The sequence below is a fragment of the Manis javanica genome, chromosome 2 (genome assembly GCF_040802235.1).
Source record: "Manis javanica isolate MJ-LG chromosome 2, MJ_LKY, whole genome shotgun sequence".
Taxonomy (NCBI): domain Eukaryota; kingdom Metazoa; phylum Chordata; class Mammalia; order Pholidota; family Manidae; genus Manis; species Manis javanica.
In genome coordinates, this window is record NC_133157.1 from 3,111,960 (window position 1) to 3,139,793 (window position 27,834).

The 27,834-nt window shown below is 58.1% G+C and overlaps 1 protein-coding gene across 2 annotated transcripts in view; it reads left to right on the forward strand.

Moving 5' to 3' along the window:
* Positions 1–3,425: 3,425 nt before the first annotated feature.
* SARDH (sarcosine dehydrogenase) overlaps positions 3,426–27,834 on the forward strand; it is a 61,693-nt gene continuing 37,284 nt past the window's right edge. The window contains exons 1-11 of one of the 2 annotated variants that reach the window (XM_037007772.2): positions 3,426–3,577; positions 4,207–4,255; positions 6,851–7,211; positions 8,362–8,540; positions 9,902–10,081; positions 10,768–10,891; positions 11,072–11,172; positions 18,098–18,202; positions 19,348–19,477; positions 23,666–23,752; positions 24,020–24,110. In XM_037007772.2, coding sequence (XP_036863667.2) covers positions 6,881–7,211; positions 8,362–8,540; positions 9,902–10,081; positions 10,768–10,891; positions 11,072–11,172; positions 18,098–18,202; positions 19,348–19,477; positions 23,666–23,752; positions 24,020–24,110 — 1,328 coding nt within the window. In that variant the 5' untranslated portion in view covers positions 3,426–3,577; positions 4,207–4,255; positions 6,851–6,880. Of the gene's footprint in view, positions 3,578–4,174; positions 4,256–6,850; positions 7,212–8,361; positions 8,541–9,901; positions 10,082–10,767; positions 10,892–11,071; positions 11,173–18,097; positions 18,203–19,347; positions 19,478–23,665; positions 23,753–24,019; positions 24,111–27,834 lie in introns of both variants that reach the window. The other variant, XM_037007773.2, reaches the window with a different exon arrangement.

The following is a 27,834-nucleotide window of genomic DNA, read 5'->3' on the forward strand; positions in this document are numbered from 1 at the left end:
CCTAAGCAACCAGACTGGGGCCAAAGACATCTCTGCACACCCCCTCCACCTCTGTTCACTGCAAGACCCTCATTTCCCTGGGTGCCCTGTCATCACCAGGGGTCTTGCGGAGGGGGCAGGGGGACGCCTGCCTCTGGAGCCAGACAGGGGAAGCTGTGTTTACCCTGGGCAGTGCCTAGGGTCCCAGTCAGTCAGTGGTCAAGAAAGCAAAGCTCCCAGAGGCCAGTGGGGACCGTGAAAGGGTAAAGATCCAGAGGGGCCTGTGTGTCCCAGCTTTTCAAGACAAGCTTGGAAACCTGGATTTTTATAGACAGTCTCCAGAGTAACGATTATAAGCATAGCCTGGATTGCAGGGTCCTCTCCTGCCCCCGGGGGGCCAGCAGGAGAGCCTGCAGAGTTTGGCTGACCGGCAGGGGGTCTGAGTGGTGTTCACTGGGTCTTGCCCCCTCAGCTGCTGCTTCTCCATTCTTCCCTCCCAAGGCCCTCGAGGAGGAGAGGGGACAGGAGCAGGACAATCCCCCCAAGCTCTGTCCTCTCCCCTGCTGGACAGGGTGATGCCCACAGCTGTGGGCACTGCCCGGAGGACTCAGGAGGCAGTGAGCACCGGCCAGCCCTGCATGGGCTCAGCACAGGGAGCTGCCAGCTCTGCCCGCCATGTTTGTTTCACTCACAAATGATACTGGAAACAAATCACAGGGTGAATTGGGAGCCGTGGGGCCCTGGCATGAAGCTGCCCACGCCTGCTACCGGGGTGCCCGGCTGTGGGGCACTTCGGCCCCCATTTTTGGGAACATCTGTGCCCCCCAGCTGTTCCCCACTGCCCTCAGGAAGGACCACCATTACCCCCAGTGATAAAACATTCTGTTCTCATGAAAGCATGCTGGTAGTTGTTAGTTATTTTTATTTAAGGCCCTTATTGGAATAAAAAAAATCTTGGCAGAGTAACTCCAGCCATCAAGTTCTGGAAACTTCCCCGGCCCATGAATTCCCAGGGGCTGGCATCCCATGGCTGTGTTCTGCCCCAGGTTTCTCATCTCTGCAATGGGCAGCAGTCATTTCTCTCTCCTCTGAGAAGACACATGTAAAGCGCTCAGCAGCTGCCTGCCCCCCAGAAGGTGCTCTAGGCTAGCACTGCTCAGAGGCCACTGGGCCAGGTACCGAGTGTGGCTGGGCACCACCCTCCTCAGGGTCAGGTGTCAGCCATGCTGTTTGGTTGTTGTTCAGTGGCCCTCTTTCCCAGGGCTGCACAGAGCTCCGTGCAGGAGCCTCCTGCCCCCTCCCACTCCCTGCTCCACCCTGGATGTCTGCCCAGTCAGAGGGTGGCCTGCAGACACCTCCCGCTGCCCGGGAAGCCTGGCCAGCCTGCAGGGGTGGAGGGCTGGCGGGGCCTGCAGAAAGGGCCAGCCCAGGCGAGAAGAAGCTGGCCCTGGTGTGTTTAGGCCATGTGGGCAGGGCGCTATGCGGGCAGGGGGGTGAGTCCACCGCAGCAGAGGGGTGGGGGCTGTGTGCAGGACTGGAGGCAGTCCTCACCCTCGGGTTGACTGTGGCTTCGATTTGTACCATGGTTTTCTTCAAAAGTAGAAGGTAATAATGCACAGGGAAATTCACAAACCCCTGAAACTGAAATGGTGGGGGTGTTTGTTCCTACCACCCAGATGGGGAAACTGAGACTTGGCCAGAGGAACCCAGTCCACAAGGGCACAGCAGGTGGGCAGCAGAACCCTGTCTGGGCGTTGCTAGATGGCCCCTGGCCACCTCCCAAGCTGTGCCCTCCAGCATCAAGGGGAGAGGGGGATCCATCCGCCTCTCCCAGACCTACACAGGCCCCGATTGATAACAAATCTCACAACGCTGACCTACAGCCACGTCTGGCCCTCCAACCACCACCACCCCTTGTCCAAAGTCCAGGGTGGCTGTGCTGCCTGCTGACTGGGGGTGGTTTGCAGCAGCTGCCAGTCCTTGAGTGTAGGGCCGGGAGGGGTCTGGGTGGTTCCTGTTGCCAGCCTGGGGCTGCAATGACTGCTGCGTCCCCTGCCCATGCACCCCAGGTCCAGGGCTCTGAGGAGGATGCTCCTTCCTCACCTTCTCTGGCCCATGCTTCACCCTGTCATGCCAGAGCAGCCCTGCCTCAGGCTGCAGGGCCAGGCCCACCATCTGCTGAGTGACCAGGCTGGTCCCCTGCCCTGGACCCCTGCACCACCCCAGGGAAACCTTGTGCTGGTGGGGTCAGCCTTCCTCCAGGGACCAGAGCTGCAAGGGGATGGTGTGTGTCCACATGGTGGGGACTGAGAATGGTGTCAGCACCTCCCCCGGTATGCCCTCCCGGGTTCCTGCTGTACCAAAGGGCCGCTTGCTCAGGGGCCCCAGCACAGCCCACTTCGGGGCTGCCTTGCTCCTGGCCACGTCTGAGCCCCTCCAGGATGGAATCCGGGTCTTAGTTACTGTCTCTGGGTCTTCCAGCGGTGCTTTGCATGCAGTAGGTGCTCAATGAATGTAAAGGACAGACAGCGCAGCAAGACAGAGAGAGAGCCCCACCGCATAGGAACACAATTGTTTGTTGGGTTGTGTGAATTACAGCAGTACGGCTCCCACTACTACTTCCGGTGTTAGCGGCCAGCCTTGCTACAAGGCTGACTAAGCGGATTAAAATACCACTGCTTTGATCCAGCAGGAGCGGGAGGCCCCGTCCTATCAGCACCTATTCTGATCGTGACCCATCCAGAGGCATGTGTGCTTATCCTCCCACACTCCCCTGGGTGTCTCCTCTGGGCATCGTCTGCCTGGGCAGAGATAAAATGCCCTCCACCAGAGTCAGACCACAGGCTTCCTGTTTGGTTCTCCACTAGTTTGTTATGGGGCCTGAAGCAGGCTGGCTCCCCTCTCTGGCTCTAGTGCCCCCAGCAGTCAATCGGAGGTGGGCATCCCTGACCACGGTGAGCTGGGTGACGTGCAGTGGGGCAGCCGGCCACTCAGGGGTGTCTCCACAAGCGACAGAGGAATGGGGGCTCAGGAGGCAGGGTGCAGACAGCTCGGGAACCTGTCCCTGCGCCCTCCCCAGACTTGCTGACCTGCCCCCCGAAGGCAGTGAGCACCCCGCTCCCTGGTAGGGGGGCAGCTGAGGCTGGATGGGCAGGTATGTGCTCAGGCTCCGGACTACCTCACCAAGAAGCCTGCGGAAGACCCTGGGTCCTGGCACTGGCCCTGTGCTTCTGCCCACCATGCCTGTGCTAAGTTAAGCTCCTTTCGGGCATGGGATGCCAGGCACGCAGGGGCGGGCAGGGGTGCACGGGTCTACCAGCAGCAACCCTGTAACCCCTGTTCAGGAGGTTAGAAAACAAGGACCCCTGCCCCGCCACCCGGGGTTAATGGGGCCCCGGATTCACTGCTCCGCCCGCCGCCGCGGGGCGGGGGTGGTGGGCGGTGCTTCCTGCCCGCTGGGGGCGGTGACCGGGGTTGGCCATGCAGCCGAGGCGGGTCAGGGGCCGCGCGGTTCCTGCTGGGCCGCTGCTTGAAAAGGAAGGAGGTGGCAGTGGGTAGCGCAGCCCCACTGGGTCAAGGGGCGCTGCAGCCGGCGGAGGTACACCCCTCGAAGGGGCAGGGCCCAGGCAGTCCCCTGGGTGGGCGAGGTTGGGACCAGCCTGGAGCTGCAGGGACTTCTCTGCCTCAGGCTGCAGCGAACATTGGGCTGGGTGGGCGCGACCGTGGGTCACCGTAGGGGTGGCAGGGGGCCTGGGCACCTACCCTGCCCTTCTCCGCTGGGGGAAGACTGTGCCAAACGCTTACCTAGGTCAACCCCCCTTCATCCTACAGCCTGCCAGGAGGGCTCCTCTGGGCCCCCGCTTTAGAGCATCACGGGGTGCTCAGGCCCTGGCTGTTCTGTACCCTCACCCCTGGCAATGAACGGGCCACAGCGCTGACTGCGGAGTGGGAGGGAGCTGGAGGCTTAGCAGAGCAGGTTAATGAGAAGCAGCTGCTTCTGGTGGGCGGAGCCTTGGGCCATCCCCACCCCCACGCCAGGTGGCCAGCCCGGACTGGCCGTGGGCCGGAGGAGGCACTGGCAGCTACAGGCCAGCCCCGATCCTGTTGGCACAGTAGAAGGGAGGAGGGAGGCCCGGCAGGTGTGCTGGGCAGCACAGCGTGCGGTGGGGACAGATGGCCGGCCTTGACCGTGCAGGCAACCACGTGACATGGACTTTCCACCAGCAGGACACCACTCTTGGGGATCCTGGAGGATAGGGAACTCCAGGGACTGAAGGTAAGGGCAGCCACGTGCCCAGTGCACCTCTGCAGGCAGAAGGCAGGTGGGCTGTCAGCCTGTGGGGCAAAGGGGGACAGAGGGGAGAGGTGCCCTGCCTCAACCTCCCCCCACCTCCCAGAACCTCTCAAATCCCAGCCATATGCCTCCTCTGTCCCCTCTCCCCTGGGAGGGGCCACGGGGAGGGGCAGGGCAGCCTGACCAGCCTGAGAGCTGGGCCATTCCCCTGCACTGGGCACGGGTGAGGGTGGGACAGGGTGTGGTGTCTCCACCCACCCACTTGCCCTCCCCCCCAGGCCAGGCCCTGAGACGTCTGGGCCACTGCAGAGGTTGGTGGGGGTCAGGAGAGTCGCAGTCTTCAGCCACACAGAGGCCTGGCCTTGCACCCCAGCTCGGCCACATAGTGGCCCTGGGATCAGTCACCTTAGTGAGCCACTGTGTGCCTCAGTGTCCCCCCTTGTAAAATGGGACAGCAGTCATCTGACTTCGGAGCGGTTTGCAACTGTTGAATGACCTCCATGCTTGGCATGTGGCATGCACTCGGAAGTGGAGGGCGACTTTCTTAATTAGCAAACTGATGTCAATCATGACTTACCACGGGTGGCATGGCCCACTTTGCCTGAGATCGCAGCAAATTCTCTTGCGCTTCCTGCTGATCCTAGAAGTGGGCCCAGGAGCCCCTCTGAGGCATCTCTCCCCCCAGTGTCGGACAGGTGTCCCCAGGGAGACACCTTTCTGGCACCTTCTTTCCTTAGACGCCGGGCTTCCTGGTGACATCCTTATAATTATGAGATTTTCCTGGCTGGGGAGGTCTGGGAGGACTTCCTGAAGGAGGAGGGATTTGAGGTGGGCCCTGACAGCCAGCTGCTGGGAGGACTCTGAGTGGGGAAATTGGTGGCCCCGCCTCGGAGCCCCTCCCTGGTTCCCAGGATGGCCTGAGGGAATGGGAGGCCTGGACCCCACTGCCTTCCTCACCTCCACCCTTGGGTCTCAACGGGCAGAAAACACTTCTACCTGGTGTGGGGAGGGCATTCCCACGGAGGGCTCCGCCAGCCCCATTCACTATCTGTGTTGGGTCGCAGAGGGCAGGGAGAGACTGAAGACAGAGGCGGGCCGCTCCACACCTAAGAGGCTTGTCTTGGGCCCTGCATGAAGACTAGAGCTGTCTGACCACTGCCAGCATCTGAGCGCTTCATGGAGGCCCTAAAGGGCTCAGTCCCATGCCGTCCAGTCCATGTCAGCCACATGGCTCTCTCAAGGCTGCTTCCTTTAAATGCGTCCTGGTGCAGGAGGGGTGGGTGGGGTGAATGTCCCAAGGGCAGGACAGTGGGGAGGAGCTTCTGATTGCCCAGGTCCAGCTTGAGGGTCAGTTGGCAGTCGTGTCCTCTTGATGGCCACCCCCAACAGCCTGCTCCTGGGCTGTGCGGGAGCTTCTGCCCCCACCCCCCACCGCAGTCTCACCGGGGCCCAGCCAGAGTGTGATGGTACGCCAGGCCCTCAGGATGCATGCGCTGGATGGATGTGTGAGCGCACATGTGCTGTGGGGAGGCCGCAGGAGGAGGCCTGGTGGGTAAAAGCACAGGGACACAAAGAAATAATCAATCCTCCCATGTTTTCTTCCGTCTGCTACCTCTATAGCTTTTCTTCTTCCTTCCTAATTACAACCCTTAAATAGAATCCATGCCTCATATCAAATTTACCGAGTATCATAATTCCTCCAAGTGGTAAAGATACCTCAAGACAAGTGCTGGGCATAGAAGCCACAGGCATAAATCTGCAAAGAAGTAAAAAGCTAACCTTTTCAAACAATATGGCTTCTCTCTCACTTACCAACTTTACATCTCCCTGTATGGCCCCGGAAGATGACTGGTTAGCCAGAGACGGGTAAGATTCCTCAAGGGAGGAACAACCTAAGACAGGCACAGTCGCAGGGGGGCCATCAGGTGAGAAATTGGGATCAACAGAGGTGAGGCTCAGAACCTCACCCCCCCTGCTTTGAGAGAAATCTTCTGCATCCGTGGATGTTTTATTGCCCTTGTCTAGCTCGGATTAGCACATAGTCTACAGGCACACACCTGATCATCTACAATTGCTCTCTTACAGCACTAAACTATGTTTTCTACCTTTATCTTGCATCTACCTACCACTTCAGCATTTTATTAAAAATAAAAATAATAATAATAATAATAATAAAGGGAGAAATGTGGGATCCACATATAAATCAAGTATAAAAATCAAACGAATATTCATATTTGACCTGATTGTTTATAGTTCATGATGCGTGATCAAAACCGAAAGTTTCTGTGATGACTGCCCTTGTACTGTTCACCATGTAAGAACTTATTCACTATGTAAGAATTCGTTCACCATGTAAGAACTTGTTCGTTATGCTTCAGAAGATTGGAGACTGTTGAGAATTAGGCTTGAGATTGAGCATTGACTCCCCTATACAGAATTTTATTGTTGTTAACAACCATTTGATCAATAAATAGGAGAGATGCCCTCTCAAAAAAAATTAAAAAAAAAAAAAAGCACAGGGACACAGCCCTCACTGGGTCCCCTCTGCACCTCAGCCAGCCCTGACTCTCTCCCCAGCTCCCTGAGGTGCCAAAGCCCGGAGTCCTCATGGCCTGGCTGAGCCGAGCCCTGCACGTGGCTGCCACATGCCCTCGCCGGAGTCCTGCCTGGGGCCTGGGGCCTCGCTCCCTGACCAGCAGGGCTGGCCCCACCACTGAGAAGAGTGTGCCATACCAGCGGACCCTGAGAGAGGCACAGGGCTCCTCAGTGGTGGCCCAAGGCCCCAGCCGGCCCCTGCCCAGGACAGCCAACGTGGTGGTCATTGGTGGGGGCAGCTTGGGCTGCCAGACCCTGTACCACCTGGCCAAGCTTGGCGTGAGTGGGGCAGTGCTGCTGGAGCGGGAGCGCCTGACCTCTGGGACCACCTGGCACACAGCAGGTAGGGCCTGCAGGTGGGCGGGGCCAGGGCCTGGGCACAGTGAAGTGCCCGTTCTGGGTGGACACCCACAGGCCTGTTAGAGGCGGCTGAGCTGGAGGGGGAAGGGCACGGAGAAAACATTCTCAGTCAGGCTGAAGGTGGGCAGACTGGGGGGCCCTGCCCGCCCCCGTCTCTGAAGAGCTGTTGGGAGAGGGGAAGAGAGCGCAGTCAGTGCCTGTGGGGTCCTGAAGGGCAGAGCTGAGACAGAGTCAGGGGCCCAGGCGGCTGCCTGTTCAGAGTAAAGCCCCTTCCCCGGAGCCACCAGGGAGGAGGGGTACCCATGGCGGGAGAGGATGGGCAGGGACGGGGCCTTCAGGGCCCCAGAGAGCGGTGTCTTCCATGGGCACCAGATGCGTCCCGGATTCACATCCTCCTAACTAAGCAGTGAACATGTATTAAGCACCTACTTTATGCATGGCTGCAGGGCAACAAAATTTCTGCCTTAACCCTGGGTTAAGTGTGCCAGTTTCTGTGGGTAAACACTCCCACGCTGGCCCATGTCACCAGTGTAAGGTCACTGAATGTGGCACTGGAAAGACCCTGAGGCACCACACAGCCTGAGAGCTGACCATCAGGGCCCCACGCCACGGCCTGCGCCCTCCCCCTGTCCCATCTCAGCAGGCCCGTGAGCCTCTCCCCGCACCATCACACTGACCTCCCCCTGCCCTGCCCCTCCCAGACTGTGCCCCGAAGGGAACAGCTTCACTGGTGAGGAGCCTGCTCTTGGGCTGCCATCTGCCCTGGGTCGGGGTCTCCACCCCCACCCCCAGCTTTGTGATCTTGGGCACAGGACTGTTTCTGCCACCTTAATTACTCTATAAGATAATCATGCCCACCTCACAGGGCTGCTGTCACCCTGTAACAGGCATAGCCCAGGACTTGGCACACAGTAGGTGCTCCATAATCGGGAGCCTTTGATATTGTCGTTTGCAGCTGCCCAAGGGCCTGGAGGCCTGTCCTAGAACTCGGCTTTGACCCCATCACTTCCTGCTCATCAGCCTCCCAGGGGTCCCCGTGGCCTGCTACCTGGTATCGGGAGGTCCTGGCCCACAGGGAGAGGGGCAGAGCACCCCTTGCTGGGGACTGACGGTGCCCGGCCCTCCCTGGCCAGGCCTGCTGTGGCAGTTGCGGCCCAGTGACGTGGAGGTGGAGCTTCTGGCCCACACGAGGCGCGTGGTGAGCCGTGACCTGGAGGAGGAGACAGGGCTGCACACAGGCTGGATCCAAAATGGGGGCCTGTTCATCGCGTCTAACCAGCAGCGTCTGGATGAGTACAAGAGGCTCATGTCGGTGCGTGCCCTGCCAGGGTGGGGGGCTCCCTACCAGGGCAGCAGGGCAGCACAGCTCAGGGAAGGAGCCCAGCAGATCTGGGTTCAAACTCTGGGGCTGCCCTTGATGGATGGGGAACATGAGACGTGACCTTGCCTCTCTGACTTTGGATTTCTCCCCTTTAAAACGGGACCTTGTTTCCGAGCACAGTGCGCGGAGCCCCAGAGGCAGGAGGGCCCAGTAAGCAGGAGTCATCATCACGGTGTACGGTGCCCACAGGGGCCAGGGTGGATAAGGAAGCACACTACCCAGAGGGCAGCACCCTCCTCTGCAACACCGACAGGGCTTAGGGAGGTGTCGTGGGGGAGCCGGGCAGGGGAAGCTCCATGCTTGAAACCCTGTGCTGGGAGGGGTGCTCGTTCCTAACCCAGAGCAGCCAGCCTGGACCGTAATTCCAGGGCATGGGTGAGACAGGCTTCTCCAGCAGTTCATCCTTAGGAGCAGCGATTGAATACCCGCTCAGGACCCAGCGAGCAGCGCCTGCTGTGTGGTGAGCCGAGGCCGGTTGTGGCAGGGACCCTGAGCTCCCTGGGCGCCCAGGACGGAGCAGCGGCAGCTGGTCTCGTCAGATGGGCCTGGGTCTAAGGGTCAGGACGTAGCCGTATTCTGCCGCCTCCTCTTGAGCTCACTCATAAGCTGGGATGGAGGCGACTAAAGGAAGCCCCCACCAGCGCCCTAGTCTGTTCACCTCCGGCCCCCAGGCTGCAGAGGGAGGTCTGCCACTTTTCACTCCCAATTCTCAGACAGAGAAGCTGATTGGCTCGGCTCAGCTCTAGATGGGCGGAGCCTGTCCTGATTGGCCATGCCTGGGGACATTTGATTGGCTTTGCTCGGGCCAATCGAATGTGATGGGGGTGTGGGCTGTCATACCAAGTCAGGGCCTTGGGACAGATGACCACGTTGATCTTTCTGGGGAGCTGGTCTGATTTGGAAACTGATCCTCAAGCCAAAGCTATTAGCCCTGCAGTGGTTATTTTAATTTATTTTATATAGTAAGCCTTCATGTGTTAAGGTCTGGACTAAGCTCTTTAGGGATTTCAGCCACGTCAACGGTTATCACCCTCACCTGCCTGGGCCGCATGGCTAGTGTCAGAGCTGGACAGGGAAGGCGGGAAGGCCCCGGAGCATGCGTGTGCCACCATGCCATGCTCCTTACATTTATGCGGAGCTGGCCCGAGGGACAGGGGCCGCTGGGGCTGGTGGCCAGCTAAGGCTTCCTGGAGGAGGCAGGGTTGGAGCTGACCCAGGGGACCCAGATGGGGAGGCGAGTATCCAGAGGAGGTCTGCTCCCCGGAACTGACTGGCTTCCTCTCGTGCTCCAGCTGGGCAAGGTCTATGGCGTGGAGTCCCACGTGCTGAGCCCGGCAGAGACCAAGACACTGTATCCGCTGATGAATGTGGACGACCTCTACGGGACCCTGTATGTACCGCACGATGGGACCATGGACCCTGCCGGCACCTGTAGCGCCCTTGCCAGGGCTGCGGCAGCCCGGGGAGCGCAGGTACTGGTGGCCACGGGCCCGGGGTCTCCTGCTCCCAGTCCCCACTCCTGCCTGAGAACCCCAAGAACAGAAGGCTTGAGCACAGGTGTCATCCTACCTGCTGGTAACCATGGGCAGGGTGGGACCTGAGCCTTCTGATCCACCCTGCGGTGGCAGGCTGTGCCCTGTAGCTCCCCGGGTGTCAGCCTCCTCCCCTCCCTGAGCTTCTGGCCCGGCTGAGCAAGTGAATCCTCTCAAAGTCACTTCCTTGATGTGTCATCATCTCTGTCTCAAATGCACCCATAGTTGTAGAAAAGACAAATAAGCGAAAACAAGAGCGAACATCACCCGGAGGCAACCAGTGCTGGCGTTTTGGTTTTAGTCTGAGCATTTTCCCTGCAGAGATACACTTGTAGACAAAGTGAAGCCACACAGCACTGTTTTGTGACCTGTTTGCCAAAGAGTAGGCCACAGACATCTGCTACGCCAAAGAGCCTGGCTTTCTTTTTCTCTTTTAAACTCACTTTACAAAAAAGAGCCACTGTGTTTGGGAACAAGTTCTCCAGGTCCAGGAATGTGTGGATTTAGTTTCTGGCACTGTGGTTACCCCCGGCCCCGGCCCCTGTGCCAGCAGTGCTCCCACAGCATGGGGCCAGTGCCCGCAGAGAGCCCCACCCGGATTTGGAAGCAGCTCCTCTCTCTCCTAGGTCATCGAGAACTGCCCGGTGACTGGCATCCGTGTGCAGACGGATGACTTTGGGGTGCGGCGGGTTGCGGCAGTGGAGACAGAGCACGGCTCCATCCAGACGCCCTGTGTGGTCAACTGTGCAGGTGGGAATGGGTTTCTCTCGGCTCCTGAGTGTTGGTGCTGGCTGCTCCCTAGCCCTGGCCTTTCCCAGTGTGGGGAGTCACTGCCAGGGCAGACAGACCTGCAGAGGTGCCCTATGCCCTCCCAGCTGGCAGCCCCCACCAGGTGCCAGCAGAGCTGACCTGTCCGTGCTTTACCTGCAGGAGTATGGGCGGGCGCTGTGGGCCAGATGGCTGGGGTCAAGGTCCCGCTCGTGGCTATGCACCATGCCTACGTTGTCACAGAACGCATTGAGGGGATCCAGGTAGGTAGATGGCCCCAGGCACTGTCAGGCTGTGGGAGGCTGGCTTGTGGGGTGGCGCGAGGACCCAGCTGTGAACCCAGCCCTTGCAGGCGGAGTGACCCTCGTGGGTTCCCCTACCACTCTGAGCTTCTTCACCTCATCTGTGAAGTGGGCATGGTATCACAGTGTTTCAGGTGGTGTGAGAATGAATGGGGTAGCACCAGGGTGACTCCGGTGGTGCCAACCCCCTCGGACTTCAAGGCACAGCTCCTTGCCGATGCCCAAGCCTGGCCTGCATGGTGCTGGGCTGCCAGGTCCTGTACCCCAGGTGTTTTGGGAACCCCTGAATGTTTGCCTGATCCCAAACATGCCCTGGGTGCCAATCTGAGGGGGCACTGCTCCCCGTCCCTCAGAACCTTCCTGGGAGCCCCAGTGATGCCTCTGCAAGGGAGGAGGGGGCCTATGGGCCCCTTCCCTCTTTACCCCTTCTGACCCCTGTCCTGTGGTGGTGGCCAGTAGCTCCCTGTCTCCTTGTCACTGAGCATGCCTCATTCCCCCCACCCACCTCTCATTGTGCGTCCGTCTACCCATCTGTCCACCATTCCATCTAACCCTCCACCCCCACCTTCTCTCTATCAAACGTTGACAGGATAAGATCTGTGGTTCAGACCCTGTTCTAGGCGGGGGCTCTGACACAGGGAGGGGCCTGGTTCTGGCGGGCATGGAGCTACGGGCGGGTACAGACAAGCGCACAAGCTGTTTCAAAGCAGGCTGACAAGGGCTCTGCAGGCCAGGTGCAGGCCCCCAGCCCATGGACGGTGGGGGGGCCCGGGTTGGGGGGCTTGTCTGAGGGATCTGCTGCAGGTGGTGAAGGTGGCAGAGCAAGCCCCAGATGGGCGAGGAGAGTGCACGGAGCATGGCGGCCAGGGACCAGCAGGCAGCTCAGGGGCCCGCCCCGGCGCGGGTGGAGGGGAGAGGTGAGGGTGGAGACCGCCTCACACAGGGTCAGGCCCTGGCAAGAGTGTCCTGGGAGCCTCTCCCCAACCCTGGACAAGCCTGGCTTCCCTCTGGTCACTGGGGACACATGAGGTTGGCGGCTGGCTGGACCTCAGTGGTGCGGAGGGTGGAGAACTGGGCAGGAGCCAGGGTCCCCACGTGCTCCGGTCCCTCTGCCTTGATGCAGGTTTTCCCCACTCACAGAAGGATGAGTTTAATCCAGCTCACGCCTCCTGGGGACTGCATGGTGCTGCCTGCTGGGTCGGGCGCTGGGGAGCAGAGAGAAAGCACCACAGCTGTCGGCAGGATGAGTCTGTGGCCCCGGCTCTGCAGGGGGAGCCCCCGGGTGGCTGTCAGGGCCGGCCTCAGGCTGCAGTGGGCTCTGGAGGGCTGGCCTGAAGTTGGGGGCAGGCTGGAGGGTAGGACAAGGGCTGTGTCCCGGGACGGGGACCCCAGGGCACCCACCATGCCCAGGACTGTGGCCTCAGGCTCTCCAGGCCCTGATTCCCCCTGATGCCCGGCTTGGGAGCACCCACCTTTCAGGAAGAAGCAGGGCAGAGTCAGCCCGGGCCCCTCTCCATGAGTTTCAAAGTCAGAGCCAAGCCAGGTTTATATGGGTCGGTCACAAACTCTGTCCCCACACGGGACCGCACGGGCTCTCTGGTGGTCGGACATTCCCCCCACCCCCCCACCTACAGAGCCATGCGAAGGGGCCCAGGCTTGGGGTCTGCTTCCCCACTCCCCTGTTACCCAGCCTAGGCAAGTCAAGGTGCCGCCTGAGCCTCAGTTTCCTTGTTTACAAAATGGTAACAGTTGCACCGACCACAGGGCTGTGCTGAGGGAAGAACTGAGTTGGAGCTGGAGTGCTGAGCGCAGGGTCCTGCACGTGGCAGGCACACAGTAGGTGGTGGCTGTGCTGAGGACGACGACTGTGACCAAGGAGCATGGGGAGGCCCAGCCGGCTGGTACTACAGAGGGAGAGAGCAGGGAAGGCTGGAGCTGTCAGGCAGGCTTCCTGGAGGAAGCCCACAGGACTTGGGGCGGGTAGGGGGCAGGAGAAGCAGACGGAAGGGAATGGGCTCAGGTTGGGAGGCAGGGGCCTCAGTGGGACCAGGGTCATACCTATAGGGTGGGCTCCTGCATGGAGAGGGCAGTGAGGGGACCCTGTGGATGCCTCGGGACTGAGCTGAGCACGTGCTGGGGCCCCAAGGCAGCTAGGTGAGCTGGAGCTGGGACATGAGGACCCTGGGCCTGCCGGGGCAGAAGTCAGGGGCTTTCCTGGCCACCAGGTGTCCCCACTGTCCTGCTCTATGAAGCGCCAGTGGCTTTTGATTGTGTTTCTCTTCATTTTTAGAGTAGTGTTGACAGTAGAGGCAATGATGTCAGTATTGTTATTTCTGAAATGCTCAGTTGCTGAGAATCCTACTCCCGTCAGCAATCCCTCCAACATCCTAGACATTCTCATTCCAGCTAGACAGAGGAGACAGCCAGCCAGCGGAGAGGGCATCTGCCAGATGTCCCCTTTTGATCTCTGCATGTCCTCAAAGAGGGGGCAGAGGGGTTATATCCGACGTGTCCGTCTCCAGGGCAGGGGTAACTGAGAAAGGGGCTGGACGCATTCCCTCCAGCGCTGAAGAACCACAGAGGCTCTCCACTCCTGTTTGTTTACTAAAATGATTTTGTTTTGTTCGTTCATTGGTTAAATCAGTAGTCAGTGTTTGCAATATAATGACAATGTAAATATTGTTAACTCCTGAGCAAATAGTGTACAACTTTTTGTGTTTCCTGGAGTTATTAATAGCTTTTTTCTAGTGTCTCGGTTTTCTATGTAACTGTCACTAACTGTAACTTGCCAGCTATGTCTGTCTGACGTTATCTTCATTCCCCAAACTCCACACGTACTGTCAGTCACACGCATTTCCCATCCCACCCTCAACCTTAGATAATCACTAATCTGATTTCTGTCTCTATGGATTTTCCTATTCCAGACATTCAATAAAGTGGAATCATACCACATGTGGCCTTTTGTGTTTGGCTTCCTTCACTCAGCATGAAGTTTTCAAGGTTCATGCATGTGGTACATGTATCAGAATGTTATTCATTTTTATGACTGAATAATAGTCTACTGTGTCCTACATTTTATTTATCCATTCATCTATTGATGGACATTTAATCTGTCTCCGCTTTTGGCTATTATGAATAATGCTGCTGTGAGTATGCATGTACACATTTTTGTGTGGTTTATGTTTTCATTTCTCTGGGGTAGACATCTTTGAGTGGAATTGTTAAGTCATATAGTAACTCTATGCTTAATTCTTTGAGGAATTGTTAGACTGTTTTCCAAAGCAGCTGCACGGTTTTACATTCCCACCAGCAGTGTGTGAGGGTTCTGGCTTCTCCACATCCTCACAGATACTTGTTATTGTCTGTCTCTTTGATTCTAGCCATCCTAGTCGTTATGAAGTGGGATCTCATTGTAGTTTTGAGTTGCATTTCCCTAATGGCTAATGATGTTGAACATCTTTTCATGTGCTTACCAGCCATTTGCATATCTTCTTTGGAGAAATGTCTGTTCAGATTCTTTGCTCATTTTAAATTGTGTTATTTGCATTTTTATTGAGTTATTAAAGTTCTTCATACATTCTGGATGCCAGTCCCTTATCAGATTTATGATTTACAAATATTTCCTCCCATTTTGTGGGTTTCCTTTTCACTTTCTTGATGGTATTGTTAGCAGCACAAAGGTGCTTAATTTTGATAAACTCCAACTTACGTAATTTTTCTTTTGTCACTTGTGCTTTCAGTGTCATATTTAGGAAGATATTTCATAACCCAAGGCCACAAAGATTTACTCCTACATTTTCTAATAAGAATTTTATAGTTGTAGCTCTTATACTTTGGTCTATGATCCATTTTGATTAAGTTTTATATATGGTGTGAGGAAGGGGCCTGAGTTCCTTCTTTGGCACGTGGCTATCCAGTTGTGGCCAGAATGATTTGTTGAAAATTATTCTTTTCCTCATGAATTGATTTGACAATCTTGTGGAAAATCAATTGGCCATTGATGTGCGGGTTTATTTCTGGACTCTTGATTCTATTCCATTCATCTACATGCTTGTCCCTGTTATGCCACTCTGTCTTGGGTACAGTAGTTTTGTAGTAAGTTTTGAAATCAAGTAGAAGTCCTCCATCTTTGTTCTTCTTTTTCAAGATTGTTTTGAATATTCTGGGTCCTTTGCATTTCTGTATGAATTTTAGGATCAGCTTTTCAATTTCTGCCAAGAAGCCAGCTGAGATTTCCATGGGCATTGTGTGGGAGCTGTAGATCAACTGGGGGACTACTGGGATCTTAACAATAGTAAGTCTTCATTTTGGAAACATGGGATGTCCTTCCAGTAATTTAGATTTTCTTTCTTTCAAAAATATTGCAGTTTTTAGAGCACAAGTTTTGTACTCCTTTTGTTAATATTATTCATTAGCATTTTATTATTTTGTAAATGGGACTATTCTTAATTCATTTACAATTGTTCAGTGCTGGTGTATAGAAATAAAATTGTTTATTTGTCATACATCAACCTTGTGTACAGCTACCTTGCTGAACTATTTTATCAGTTCTGATAGGTTTTCAGTGGGTTCCTACTTGGGACAATATCACCTGCAAATGGAGGGCATTTTACTTCTTCTTTTCCCATCTGGATGCCTTTATTATTTCTTCTTGCCTAATTGTTGCTCTGGCTAAAGCCCCCAGTGCAATGTTGAATAGAAATGGTGAGAGTGGACATTCCTCTCTGGGCCAGATTAGAGGAAAAGCTGCAAAGAGGTAGTTGTTTCTTAAATATCTTTTTCAGGAACTTCCCTTCAATTTCTAGATTGTTGAGTGTTTTTATCATGAAAGGTGTTGGATTCTGTCAAATGCTGTATTTTCTGCAGCTATTGAAATGATTAGCGGTTTTTGTTTTTTGCTCTTTCACTGTGGTGTGTTCCATAGGCTGATTGTCAGATGCTGAACCAACCTTGCATTCCTGGGATAAATCCCATTAGGTCATGGTATATAACTTTTCTACATACAGCTGGATTCAGTTTGCTAGTATTTTGTCAAGGATATTTGCATCTGTATTCATAATGGTCACAATTCTCTCCCTAAATGTTTCAACAGATATGTCAAGTCCCTATAATATTTTCTGCACCCTCATACACATCAGAAAAACCACCTAGTGTGTGAATCCCATCTCCCTCCTTCTGCTGCCTTCTCATCACCACACTGGACTGATCGCCTCTCGGCCTCTGCTTGACTGTTACCCCGGGACCTCCCACCCCTCTCCTGTTTGGATCTGCAGCTCCCTTGATCCATGGCATGTTTTCTGGTCGCTTACTGAGAAGGGATATGTGGGAAGGAAATGGTTTTTTGTCCGTGAATGTCTGAAAAATCTTTATTCTTTCCTTATGCTCAATGATGGATTGACTGGGTCTAGAATTCTGCATTTAAAATTGTCAGAATTTGGAAGACTTTGCTCCAGGTCTTCTGGCCTGCAGAGGTCCTAGTCCTTTACTTAGGACCCACCTGTTCACCTGGTGTTGTGACAGTTCACTCTGATGTGGTCTTGGTGGGGGCCTGGTCCGTTCACAGGGCTTGCTGAGCACTTGTGAGCACTCCAGTATGGGGATGCAGGATTTTCAACCTGTGAATTCATCTTCGTTTTTGCTTTGATGTTTCTTTCTACCCCATATTCTGTTTTTTCTCCTTCTGGGGCCCTGGTAAGGCAGACGTTGGCCCCTTGGGACTGATTTTCTGATTCTCTTCATTTTTTTCCCTTTCTGAACTCAGTTTCTTTATCTTTTGTAGCCTGATACCTACAAGACAGTCTAAAAATTCAGCCTTCCTGTTGAATTTTTTCATTTTGATGATCATATCTCATTTAAAGACCTCTTTCTTGACCTGGGGCTGAACCTTTTCCACAGCACCTCGCCTCACAGGCCAATCTTCTCATTTCTCTGATGTTCTCATTAAGGCTTCAGTTTCGGGAGGGAGTCCACAGGCTGGCTGATGGTCGGAGGGATGGGACAGGAGAGCCTTTTGCAGAGGGCGGAGGCATGAGCCCTCCTCCCTGGGGAGGGGCCCCAGGGTCAGTGTTTGGAGCCTTCCCCGGGCCTCTCAGTGTCTCCACAGGAGTCTTTGGTCAGCTGTTGAGGGGGCTTGGCAGCCCACTGGGGACCGACTTCTCCAGAGACAGACTTCAGGGATCCTGTAGGCAGGGCCAGGCCTGGGCTGCTCGGGGTCCGGTGAAGGGGACCTGGGCCCACTGCTTTGAAGAGACCCTGGCCTTTCTTCCTGTTCACATGTACCCATGCACAAACACGCCCTGTCGCTCATGCTTGCTCACATGCACAATCACACAAACATGCACACACTCATGCACATGCACACGTTCTTTCACACTCATGTGCACACATACTCACCCACATGTGTGCACACACCCATTCTGCCCAACATTCCCGTGCTCGCCACAGAGACCCTGCTCGCCACAGGCTCGGCCCCTGCAGATTGGAGGGGACGGAGGGGGCAGAACTGGCCTGGCTCACTCAGGCCCGCCCCCAAACCCGAGCCAGGGCACCAGCCGTCTGTCCGCCCTGCTCCTCCATGTCGGTCAGGATCTCCCTGTCCGCCACCGCCTCTGCCCTTTTCTCTCATCTTTGGGGGTTTTGTCTTTTCTTCTCTGCCTGCATTCCTCCTTTTTACATCTTCACTGTACTTATGGGGTTTGGGATGGAGAGATTGGAATGGGGGTGGTTTGTCCTCCGTGGGCCGGCATCCGGGTCACTGGGTCCTCAGGACCCTACACAAGGAGGAGACACTGTGGGTGGGTCTGCTGTGGGCCTGTGGCCCCCAGCGAAGGTGCTGGGCCACCGCCCAGCCCTGACTGGGCCTAGGCCTCTCTGCTCTGCCTTCCAGAACATGCCCAACGTCCGTGACCACGATGCCTCAGTGTACCTCCGCCTCCAAGGGGATGCCTTGTCTGTTGGCGGCTACGAAGCCAACCCCATATTCTGGGAGGAGGTGAGGGACCGAGGGATTGAGGGAGGGCATTTGGGCTGCGTCTGGGTGTGGAGAAGCCTTCCTCCAGAAAGCCTGAGGGTCCTCAGGTGCACAGTGAGAAATGTCAGGGCCCCTCACCCACAAGAGTCCAACCCATTTTCTCCCTAAAAGAACCTGGCACACAGGTAGGTCCAGACCTGGGGCAGGTAGGGAGCTTGTCTCAAGACATCAATCGTTAGAGGCAGCAATAATGCAACATAATGAACATTCAAATCCTCTGTCCATCAGCCAGCATTCTGTTTGTTTTTCTGTCCCCCTCCCACCCCATAGCTGCAGTAGCATCTCCCTAGACCTGGGCTACTCTCCTGGGGGCCTCGCGGTGGAGCGCTGGCCCTGAGCCTCCCTCGAGCATGCATAGGTCAGTCCACCTATATTCATGCATTTAGTCCACAGATTGAATGACTAAATGACTACTTTCTAGGAAAAGAGAGAAACTAAGATAAAAGTCCTGGTTCTAGGATGCCTGTATCTTTGTTGGGAGACAGACAATAAACAAACAAGTAAGGCAATTTTGGATGGTGATGTAGACACTGAATAAAGTCAGCAGGCTTAGGATAAACCTAGTGGGATGGGGTGTAAGGATGCCCTTCACACTGGTCAGGAGGAGGTGACATCCAGGCAGGGCCCTGCAGAGAGAACAAGGTGTGAGGGGCCGCCCCAGGCACAGGGGAAGACCCTGAGGTCAGAGCAAGCTTGGCCTCCTTGAAGAACTGAAGGAAGCTCAGCCTGGCCTTGGGTCAGTGGCAGACGTGGGACAGGCCAGCTCACGCAGGGCTTTGCAAGCCTCTGGGAGCCAGGGGGAGGCTTGAGAGCTAGAGATGGCAGGGTCTGACTTAGAGGAGTGGGTTGAAGGAAGGTGGGGAAGCAGGGCAGCCCAGGCAGAGGCCACTGCAACAGTCAAGGGCAAAGTAGGTGGGGCCTGGGCCTGGGGGTGGGGGGAAGGGGCAACAGACAGGATCTGCTGGGGGGATGGTGGAGGGGGACAAATAGAGGAGACCTGAGGGGACAAGCCCAGCCCTGGCACCCATGTCACTCAGCGGAGACCGGCTGGCTCTGCTCCCCTCGGGCGGCTGTCACAGAGCAGGGCCCCCACTCTGCCTCCCCAGGTGTCCGACAAGTTTGCCTTTGGCCTCTTTGACCTGGACTGGGATGTGTTCACACAGCACATCGAAGGTGCCATCAACCGTGTCCCTGTGCTCGAGAAGACGGGGGTCAAGTCCACAGTCTGTGGCCCAGGTAAGTGGGGAGGCCTGGAAGCTGGGATGGGGGTCCTTGGGTCGTTGGGGCTGACTGCTGAGGCTGGCTGGGCCAGAGAGGGACCCAGGCCACCGCTCCAGGCTCCCATCTCCTCCTCCCAGCAGCGCTGGGCTGTCCGTGTTGTTTTTACTTCCCTTTGTAGGCAAAAGACCTGGGCGCTGGGCAGAAATTTGCCCATAGGCGCCCTGCCAGACTTCTCTGCACCCCTGTGTGAACCCCTCCTGGCATCCCAGCCTGGGCTCTTCATCCCCACTCAACTTGTCCCTGGAACTTGGCACTTCATCTGTGAAATGGGATGAGCCCCCCTCCCAGCATCCCAAGAGGAAGAGCGTGGGGGGGTGGGAAGGCCAAGGCCGTTTGGAGGCTATCCTCCCAGAGCTTCAGGCTCCCAGGTCCAAACATAGCCTCAGGGCCACTTTCCCAGGGAGCTCTGCCCTCCCACCCTAGGCTGTTGGCCTCAGCCCTTTGCTCTCAGCCTGGGCAGCCAGTGCTGACAGGGCCACACACTCAGCATGGCAGTGCCCCGAGCCCCAGCCTCCTCTCTGGCCTCCAGGAGAGCTGAGCTGAAGTAGCTGGAGCAGAAACGGGGGCAGTGAACAAAGGTGCTCAGCCACCTGGATGCCCACTCTGTGTAGCGCAGCCCCAGACCCCCACCCTGCTGGCCGGTGCTCACGCGGACTGCGCACCGGGCTGGGGGAAGCAGTTGAAGTGTTTGGCCATTTGGCACCTCCCAGCCGGGCCACACCTTGAAGTTTCAAAGACAATGTGACAGATCCTTGCACAAGTAACTTGCAGCTCAGCAAGGACAAAATGACCACCCAATGACTGGACAGTGCCAGCCTGGGGTTGCCCAGGGAGCTAAGGGACCCCAGGTGGGGGAGGCTAATGCAGACTGGGCAGGTGGTCGGAGCTGGGTCTCCAAGGCTGTGTGCAGATGGAGAAGGTCCCAGAATAAGATTCCAGGCCAAGGAGCCATGGGAGCGGGGATGTGGTGTGAAGGAGCATGCCCGGTGCTCACCCAGGCCAGTGTAACTCTGCTGAGCGCCTGCTCCGTGCTGAGTGCACGTGGGGAGCACGCCAGCTGGTAAGAGGCTGGCCGGAGCTTGAGTGGTGCAGCCAGGAGAGGCGCGCTCCATAGCAGGGGAGGCAACCTGTTGCAGGGTGAGGGCACAGGGGGTGAGGCCACTGCCTGGAATCTTGGCAGAGGGTGGTCTCTGGGAGGGAGGAAGGGCATGCGTTGGCCTGGGGAACCAGATGTTTACAGCTGCAGGACCCTGGGTGTGGCTGAGCCCAGCAGCTACCAGTGGCAGCACCTGCAGCGTCACTCACCTGCCCCGCCCCCAGTGTTAGCTGGCCTCTCCGGGCCAGAGGCGGGCAGGCATGGTCTGGCTGGACAGACCCAGGGTGGTTAGCAACTGCGGCCCAGTGGGGAAGGTGCTGTGATGGGAAGTAGTGGGGTGGTAAGTGCCGGGTGGGCCCCCCAGAGAGGGGCAACCCAGCCAAGCTCTGAAGGGCGAGCGGGTGCTGTGCAGGGGAGCAGGCTGGGCGCAGGCCAGTGCCTCGCCGCCCTGCCATGGCTTCAGCAGGATCCCGCGGGCACTGGCCCACCTTCCGGGGTCACAGCATTTCTTTCATTCTCAACAAAGGCAAGAAATGGGTAGGGTGAGGCTTGCCTCGGGCAAGGTGGTGGAGAGGTTCAAAAAGATAGTGTTGCCCAAAGAGGAAACTGTGTCCGAGCCCTGAGGCCCTTGTGCCTCCGTGTCCTCATCTGTGAACAGGGTCACAAAGCGCCCACTCAGCTCTGGGCAGTGAGGAGGAGAGTGCAGGGCACGTGTGAGGTGCAGGGCACGGGCACAAGCGGATGGCAGTGAGTCCCACGAGGGGAAGTGGACAGACAGAGGCCGGGGTAAAGCGGCTTCCACGGGTCGCCCAGGGAGTGAGGAGGGATGGGCCAGCACAGGGCAGGGGAGGGTCCAGACGCCAGGGGCAAGTGGCCTGCTGGGGAGCCCAGCCCTCTCTGCGATCAACATCTACACGGCCAGCCGGCTGCCAGCCTGGGCTGCTTTCATCTGCGGGCCCGTGAGGAGGACCTCCGCGCCAGCAGCTTCCCCGGGAGCCAGCGGCAGCAGGGTGGGTGCACCCCTGACTCCGGAATGAGTACAGGCCTGGGCCTGGCCGCGCGCCGGTGACTCACCGTCCCCGCCGCCTCCCCAGCCCCTGTGGGACTGGCAGTGAGAAATGCAGGACTGCAAACCCCAAGGGCACAGATAACCCAGGGAGAGCTCTTAGTCAGCCGAGAGTCACTGCTCCTAGGAGGCCCTCCGGGGGAGGTGTGTGCTTGCAGGACACCTTGCGTCTGGCTTCCTGTCTGTGAGTGAGGTTTCCTGGGGGAACGAGTGTTCCCCCTCGCCAGGGTGGACAAGCTCGGGCAATGGCCTTCGGCCCTCCCAACAGAACAGAACAGGGAAGTCCCAGGCACTTGACGCGGGGAAGCTGGGGGCAGGCGGGCTCCCACTCGGGGGCGGGGACTAGCAGCCACAGTAGGGGCCCCTATCTGCGCCGCCCCAGGCCCTGTGCATTCCCCATCAGTGTGTTGCTCAGTCTTGAGTCATTTTTTTTTAACATTCCAGCCACTTGTCCCCAAAACACTCCTGCCAGCTGTCCTCAGATCCCTGTGGGGTTGTTCGGCGCATCCTGCCTGCCCAGGGCCTGGGACTGTTTCCACACTCCCGCAGGGCTCACCTGCTCAGCCAGGACAGGACTGCAGCCTCACCGAAACCTGCCCCCCAGCGACCACCTCTGAGCTGCAGGGCCAGCGCCCACTGGGTATCCACAGAGGCTCCAGGGAGCTCTTGACCTTCACCACGTGCCTCTCCCCCTCCTCTCTCCTCTGCTCCTCTCTCCGTCTCTGCGCTGGAGAATCTCTGGGCTGGCTCAGCCCCTCTCTGACCCGCCTCCCCCACCCACCCTTGCAGCCATCCCTGGCCCTTCTCTCTGCCCTTCGAGGTGCAGCCCCTCTGGCTGTTTGGAAACTCCTCGCAGGTCCTGCAGGGCTGGTAGCTTCCATCTGCTCAGATGCCACCCCTGATCACCCCCTGGGAGCAGGCCGAGCTTGTTTCCAGTACTGTGCAGAAGCTAAGAACTCGGCTGGGTCCCAGAACCATGCTCCCTATCAGGGTGACGGGCATGTCAGACCCGATGGCGCCCCATTTCCTCGTCTGTAACCCGGGATGATGATCGGGCAAGCCAGAAAGAGCCGTTGGAGCAGCCAGCACCCCGTCACCCCTGACTCCTTATCCCAGCACATGTTCTGACCAGGCATTTTCTCTTTTATTCATTTACATATTTACTCCCTCTGCATTCCTGTCAGCTCCGGGGAGGTTGGGGGGGATGAGAGGGGTGCGAAGGTGGGTGGGGGTGGCTGGGGGTGGACTTGTCCTGTTCAAAGCCCTGGGGACATAGTATTTGTAAACTTCAAGTATTTGTAAACAAACCTGGAGCCCTGCGAAAAAAGTACCATGATCCCAATTTTACAGATGAGGAAATTAAGGCTCAGAGAGGTGAAGCGGCTCACCCAAGGTCACACAGCATGGAAGGGGTAAAGCAGGGTTTAACCCAGGATTGTGGCTGCCAAGCTCAGCTCTCTGTGATGATGCCTGAGGGTCCCTCTCCTTGACGGCAGACAGTGGAGGTTTGGTCTCCTCTCTCAAAGAATGTACATCATTCATTTGTTCATTGAACATTTTTCAAGCACTTCCTGTTTGCTGGGCCCTGTGCTGGGCCTTGGGGCACAGCAGTGAGCAAAAGCCCAGTCCCTTCCCTCATGGTGCTCGTGGTCCAGTGGACAGGACTGGCAGGCAGGACACAGCAAGAAGATGGTACTGAGACAGGGAGCCGTGCACCTTGATGGGGCTCAGGGTGAGGCCCCTCGTCAACAGGAGAGTGGTAGCCATGAGATACACCTGGACCCTGTAAGGTGCTAAGGAAATGTGGCAGCAACCAGGGAGGCTTCTTGGAGGAAGAGGCGTTGAGCTGGGTCTTCAGAATCAGGAGGGTCTGGGTGAGGATGCACCTGCAGACCCCTGCCTCAGTTACTTCCCTTTTGGGAGCCCCCCACCCCCAGGTGCATGTGGCCTGGAGGAACCTTCAGGCCCCCTTTCCTTTCAGAGTCCTTCACACCAGACCACAAGCCCCTGATGGGGGAGGCGCCTGAACTCCGAGGATTCTTCCTAGGCTGCGGCTTCAACAGTGCTGGTGAGTGTGGGCAGCCACCTCCCCAGCACCGCCATGAGTGAGGGCGGAGCAGAGCAGGGTGGCCTCTCCTTCAGTTCTCGGAGCTCTGGGGGCACTGGCCCAGGAGCCCTGTGGCCCTGGTGGGGTGGAGGCAAGAGAGGCCTGCAGGGAGGGTTGAGGCCCATTGCAGCAGCCAGACGTGAGGTCCGGGCTCGGGGTGGTGCTGCCCTGGGATGGGAGGGGTGCCGAACTGGGGGCAGACTGCACACCTGGGGCTCCTCCTGGCAGGAATGATGCTGGGCGGCGGCTGCGGGCAGGAGCTGGCCCACTGGATCGTTCACGGGCGCCCGGAGAAGGACATGTACAGCTATGACATAAGGCAAGCGTGTGCCAGGCCGTTAACAACTGCCGTAGGGCTGCGGGGGACGATGGAGGGGCAGTAGACAGTGAGGGCTGTATAGAAAGGAGCCTCCTCTGAAATCCAGGGGGCTTCTTGGAAGAGACTGGCAGCAAGGGAGGAGAGGAAGAGGGGCAGCCAGCGGGGGCAGTGGGGGCACCTGTGTCTGCCAGATCCATCGCCTTCTCCAGTTTGCAGCATGTCTCGGCCCGGCGTCCTCCTGCCTGCCCTGTGGGTCGGCTCCGGGGCAGCGGGACCTCCTCAGCCCACCCTGCAGACAGCGGGGCTGCAGGTGGGAGCGGGAGGGACTGTGTGGGTTGCCCAGGGAGGGGTCTGAGCTGGAACTGCGACCACTAGCATGTGGCTGTGGCTGGGGGCCAGGCGGCCGTGAGCGGACGTGTCAGTGGTGTCACTCACTTAAAGGGTGACCCATTGTGAGCAGGCGCCACCCTATAGCTCGGGTGACACATGTGCCTCCAATGCCCCTGGACACAGTGAATGTGTGTGTGAAGGGAAAATGCCCGGCATGGGGTCTGCACATGGAAACGCTAGGCAGACTTGAGCTGAGGCCGAGGGGAGCTGATGTCAGAGCCGGGGAGCACGCTGGTTGCCCCTCTGTGAGTCAGGCCAGTGACGCAGGCTCTCCCGGGCAGGGTCCAGGGGGTGGGAATCAGTGTCGTCTTGTCCCCAGGTGGCAGTTTTGCAGCCTGTGCACTGAGGGGGGTTGGGGGGCAGCCATGGCAGTGCGTGGAGGCACCTGCCTCTGGTGTTCATCCTGCTCTGGTTCCTGCTTCTGGCAGACGGCAGGGGAACCCCAGCTGCCCACTAGGACCAGAGTGGGTGCTGAAGTGGAGGGTGCGCTGGTTCAGTTCAGCGTGCCTGCTCCTCTGCTAAGCTGGCCGCTTCCTGGCCAGATGAGGACATAACACCCACCGGGGCAGGAAGGGGTTTGGCCCCCACAGAGACAGACACTGAGATCCCCAGCTGCCTCCCCCTCTGTGGCGCCTGGCACAGTGATCTGCTCTTTGGCTGCCTTGAAGCTTGTCTGAGGCTGCGCCCACACACTCTCCCAAGAGAGGAATGTTCCAGAAATGATAAAGCTGCAAGGGGCCTTGGGGATGGGCCAGTCCAAGCCCCTCCTGCTGCAAACAGCTAAAAGGAGGTGCCAGGGGCAGAGGAGACTTGCCTGACGTCACTCAGCTCCGGAGCCAGTGGGCAGGGACCCTCTTCCGGCCCTGAGCAGGGCTGTTGGCTGTGCCCCGGCCTCCCCTGGGGATGATGGCTTCAGTGCTGGAATCAGACCAGCCAGGGCTCAGACCTGGCCTCACCTCCACTGCCAGGCGGTCCCTGACAGCAGAATGGGGCTGCTATGCTTGTGGCCTCCTGGGCTGCTGGAGGGCCATGCGGGGAGGGTGGGGCGTGGCTCTGCATTTGCAGGCCTCCTGAGCTCTGGGCTGGTGGAGGTCCTGCGCCTGGTGCCTGCTGTCCCTGCCCAGCTGGGAATGGATCTGGGCCTCCCTCCCTCAGCTGCCTCCCCTGGAGGGAGTGCCCTAGAAGCTGCTTTGTGGCTGGGAGGCAGAGTGCCAGCCTCTGTTTCAGGCTAGGTTGGGAGGCAGGGGTACAGGGAGGGAGCCCCTAAGAGCTGTAGCCCAGTGGGTAGGGGTGGGAGCAGGAAGCTGGCACACCTGCCCTCCTGCTCTGGGTGGTGCATTCCAGGAGACAAGTGACTGATAGCATCCCAGCCCCGAGAGGAACCTCCATATCCACTCAGCCCCCTCCTGGATGGCTGCCACCGCAGGGAGCTGCCAGCAGCCGGGGTCTGTCAGCAGTAAGGAGATGCTCCGCCCCCCTGGGCCCGATCAAGGTGGAGGGAGATGAGATACGGACCCTGCAAGACAGAGGCCAGCCAGGAAGCGAGGGAGCTACATCAGAGAGACACCGCGCTCCCAGGAAGGACAGGGGACAGAGAGAGCCTGTGTCCAGTTTCTTCCTGGTTTGCCAGCCTGCCTATAACCCTCAGAAGGTCAGAGCAGAGCATGGCCATTCATTCCTCACCTTACACGCAGGAGGCCAGGTTCAGGCAGGGAGGAGCCCGCAGGGGGCCATCAGGGCTCTGGGCTGGTGGAGACCCTAGGCTGCCACAGGCGAGGCTCACAGGCCAGCCTGGCACCAGGCGGCCTCCAGGCCACAGCAGCTGCTTCACACGGGGCAGGTGTGGCATCCCCTTTGAAAACCCAGAGGGGTTCTCAGTCGCCCAGCCCCACCCCCACGACCTTCCAGCTATATGGCCCTCATCCGGCCCCTCGTCCCCTCTGCAGCTCAGTTTCCCCATCTGTGAAAGGGAAGCAATGCTCCACCCTCAGAGCAGAGTGCGAGGCTCACGTGTGGGCGCTTTGCCTGGAGCCTGACATAGGCTGTTGTTTTTAGGAAAAGTCCTGGGGTTCCGGTAACCAGGCAGGGTAGGAGGAATCATTCCTTGTTTGAGCAGAGAAGGCAGCTCGACTCCAGCCCCAGCCCTGGTCCTGGCTGCAGGGCCCTGTGCTTGCAGGTGGGATACGGTAGCCAGGTCCCCCCGGGCCACAGGGAGTGGTCTGTCTGCTGCCGACTCCAGGCTGTGCTCCGGCTGAGCTGAAAGCCCGTGCCCTTGGCATCCGCAGATGCGGGCAGAGGTGAACAGAGGGGCTGACAGAGTCCCGGCCAGCTGGGAGCCTGGATGGGCAGTGTCTGTTGGTATAGGCGTCACCCAGCCCTGCCCAGCCTCAGCTCCCTCTTCCGTCCCCTCCTAAGCACCCGGCACCCAGGGTCCCTGAGGAAGAGACAGGCCCCTGCCCCTCTCTGGGAGCCACAGTCTCAGAGCAGCTGGGAAGATCACCATGTCCCTTTCACAAAGAGCCACATCAGCTCCTGGTGCCTGCTGGGTACGTGGAACCACAGAGGACACACAGCCGAGGGGGGCCTCCTGGCCTCCTCCCTCCCCAGCCTGCCTGCCACGTGTTTCCCAGTGCACACCCTGCACACCCTGGTCCTGCAGCCCGACATGCATGCTGCCGCCACCCCCGGGAACCCCCAGACTGCTGGCCCGGCTGCACCGCTCTCCCTCCTGAGATGGGTCCTGGCTCAGGGTAGCCCAGCATGGGCACAGGCCGGGTTTCCTCTCTATGAAATGAATCCCATGGTGGGCCCCATGCCTGAGGCTGCTCTGATGAGTGACAGAGAGGCTTCTTGCAGACGGCATCCGGCCCTGGACGCACATGGGAAGGAGCTCCTTAGACCGTCACAGTGGCCAGGACAATGTCTGTAATAGGGCCTCTCATCTGGAGCGCCTCTCCCCCCGCAGGCAGCGCACCATGCTTGCTGGACCTGCGTGCAAACCAGGACTCAACTTGCCCTGATGAGGCTCAGGCAGGAATCCCTGAGGACAGAAACACCAATGGGGGCATAGCTGGTGGGCAGGTGGGCCCCAGAGGATGAGCGGGATGCCAGCGGGTAGACGGCGATGGGGAAACAGGTGGAGAGGCTGGGTGAGCCGGGGGTCTGCGAGGTGGTGTGTGTGGGGCACTGCAGGGCCCTTGGCACGGGCAGGCCAGGTGTCTGACTGCAGCCCAGCTGCTGTGCCGTCTGGTTCGGGGACTGGTTCGGGCGGCCGAGGCCAGGCAGAGGATGAGCCTTAGGATGGCTGCAGCTGCTGTGCCCATGAGAAGCTGGG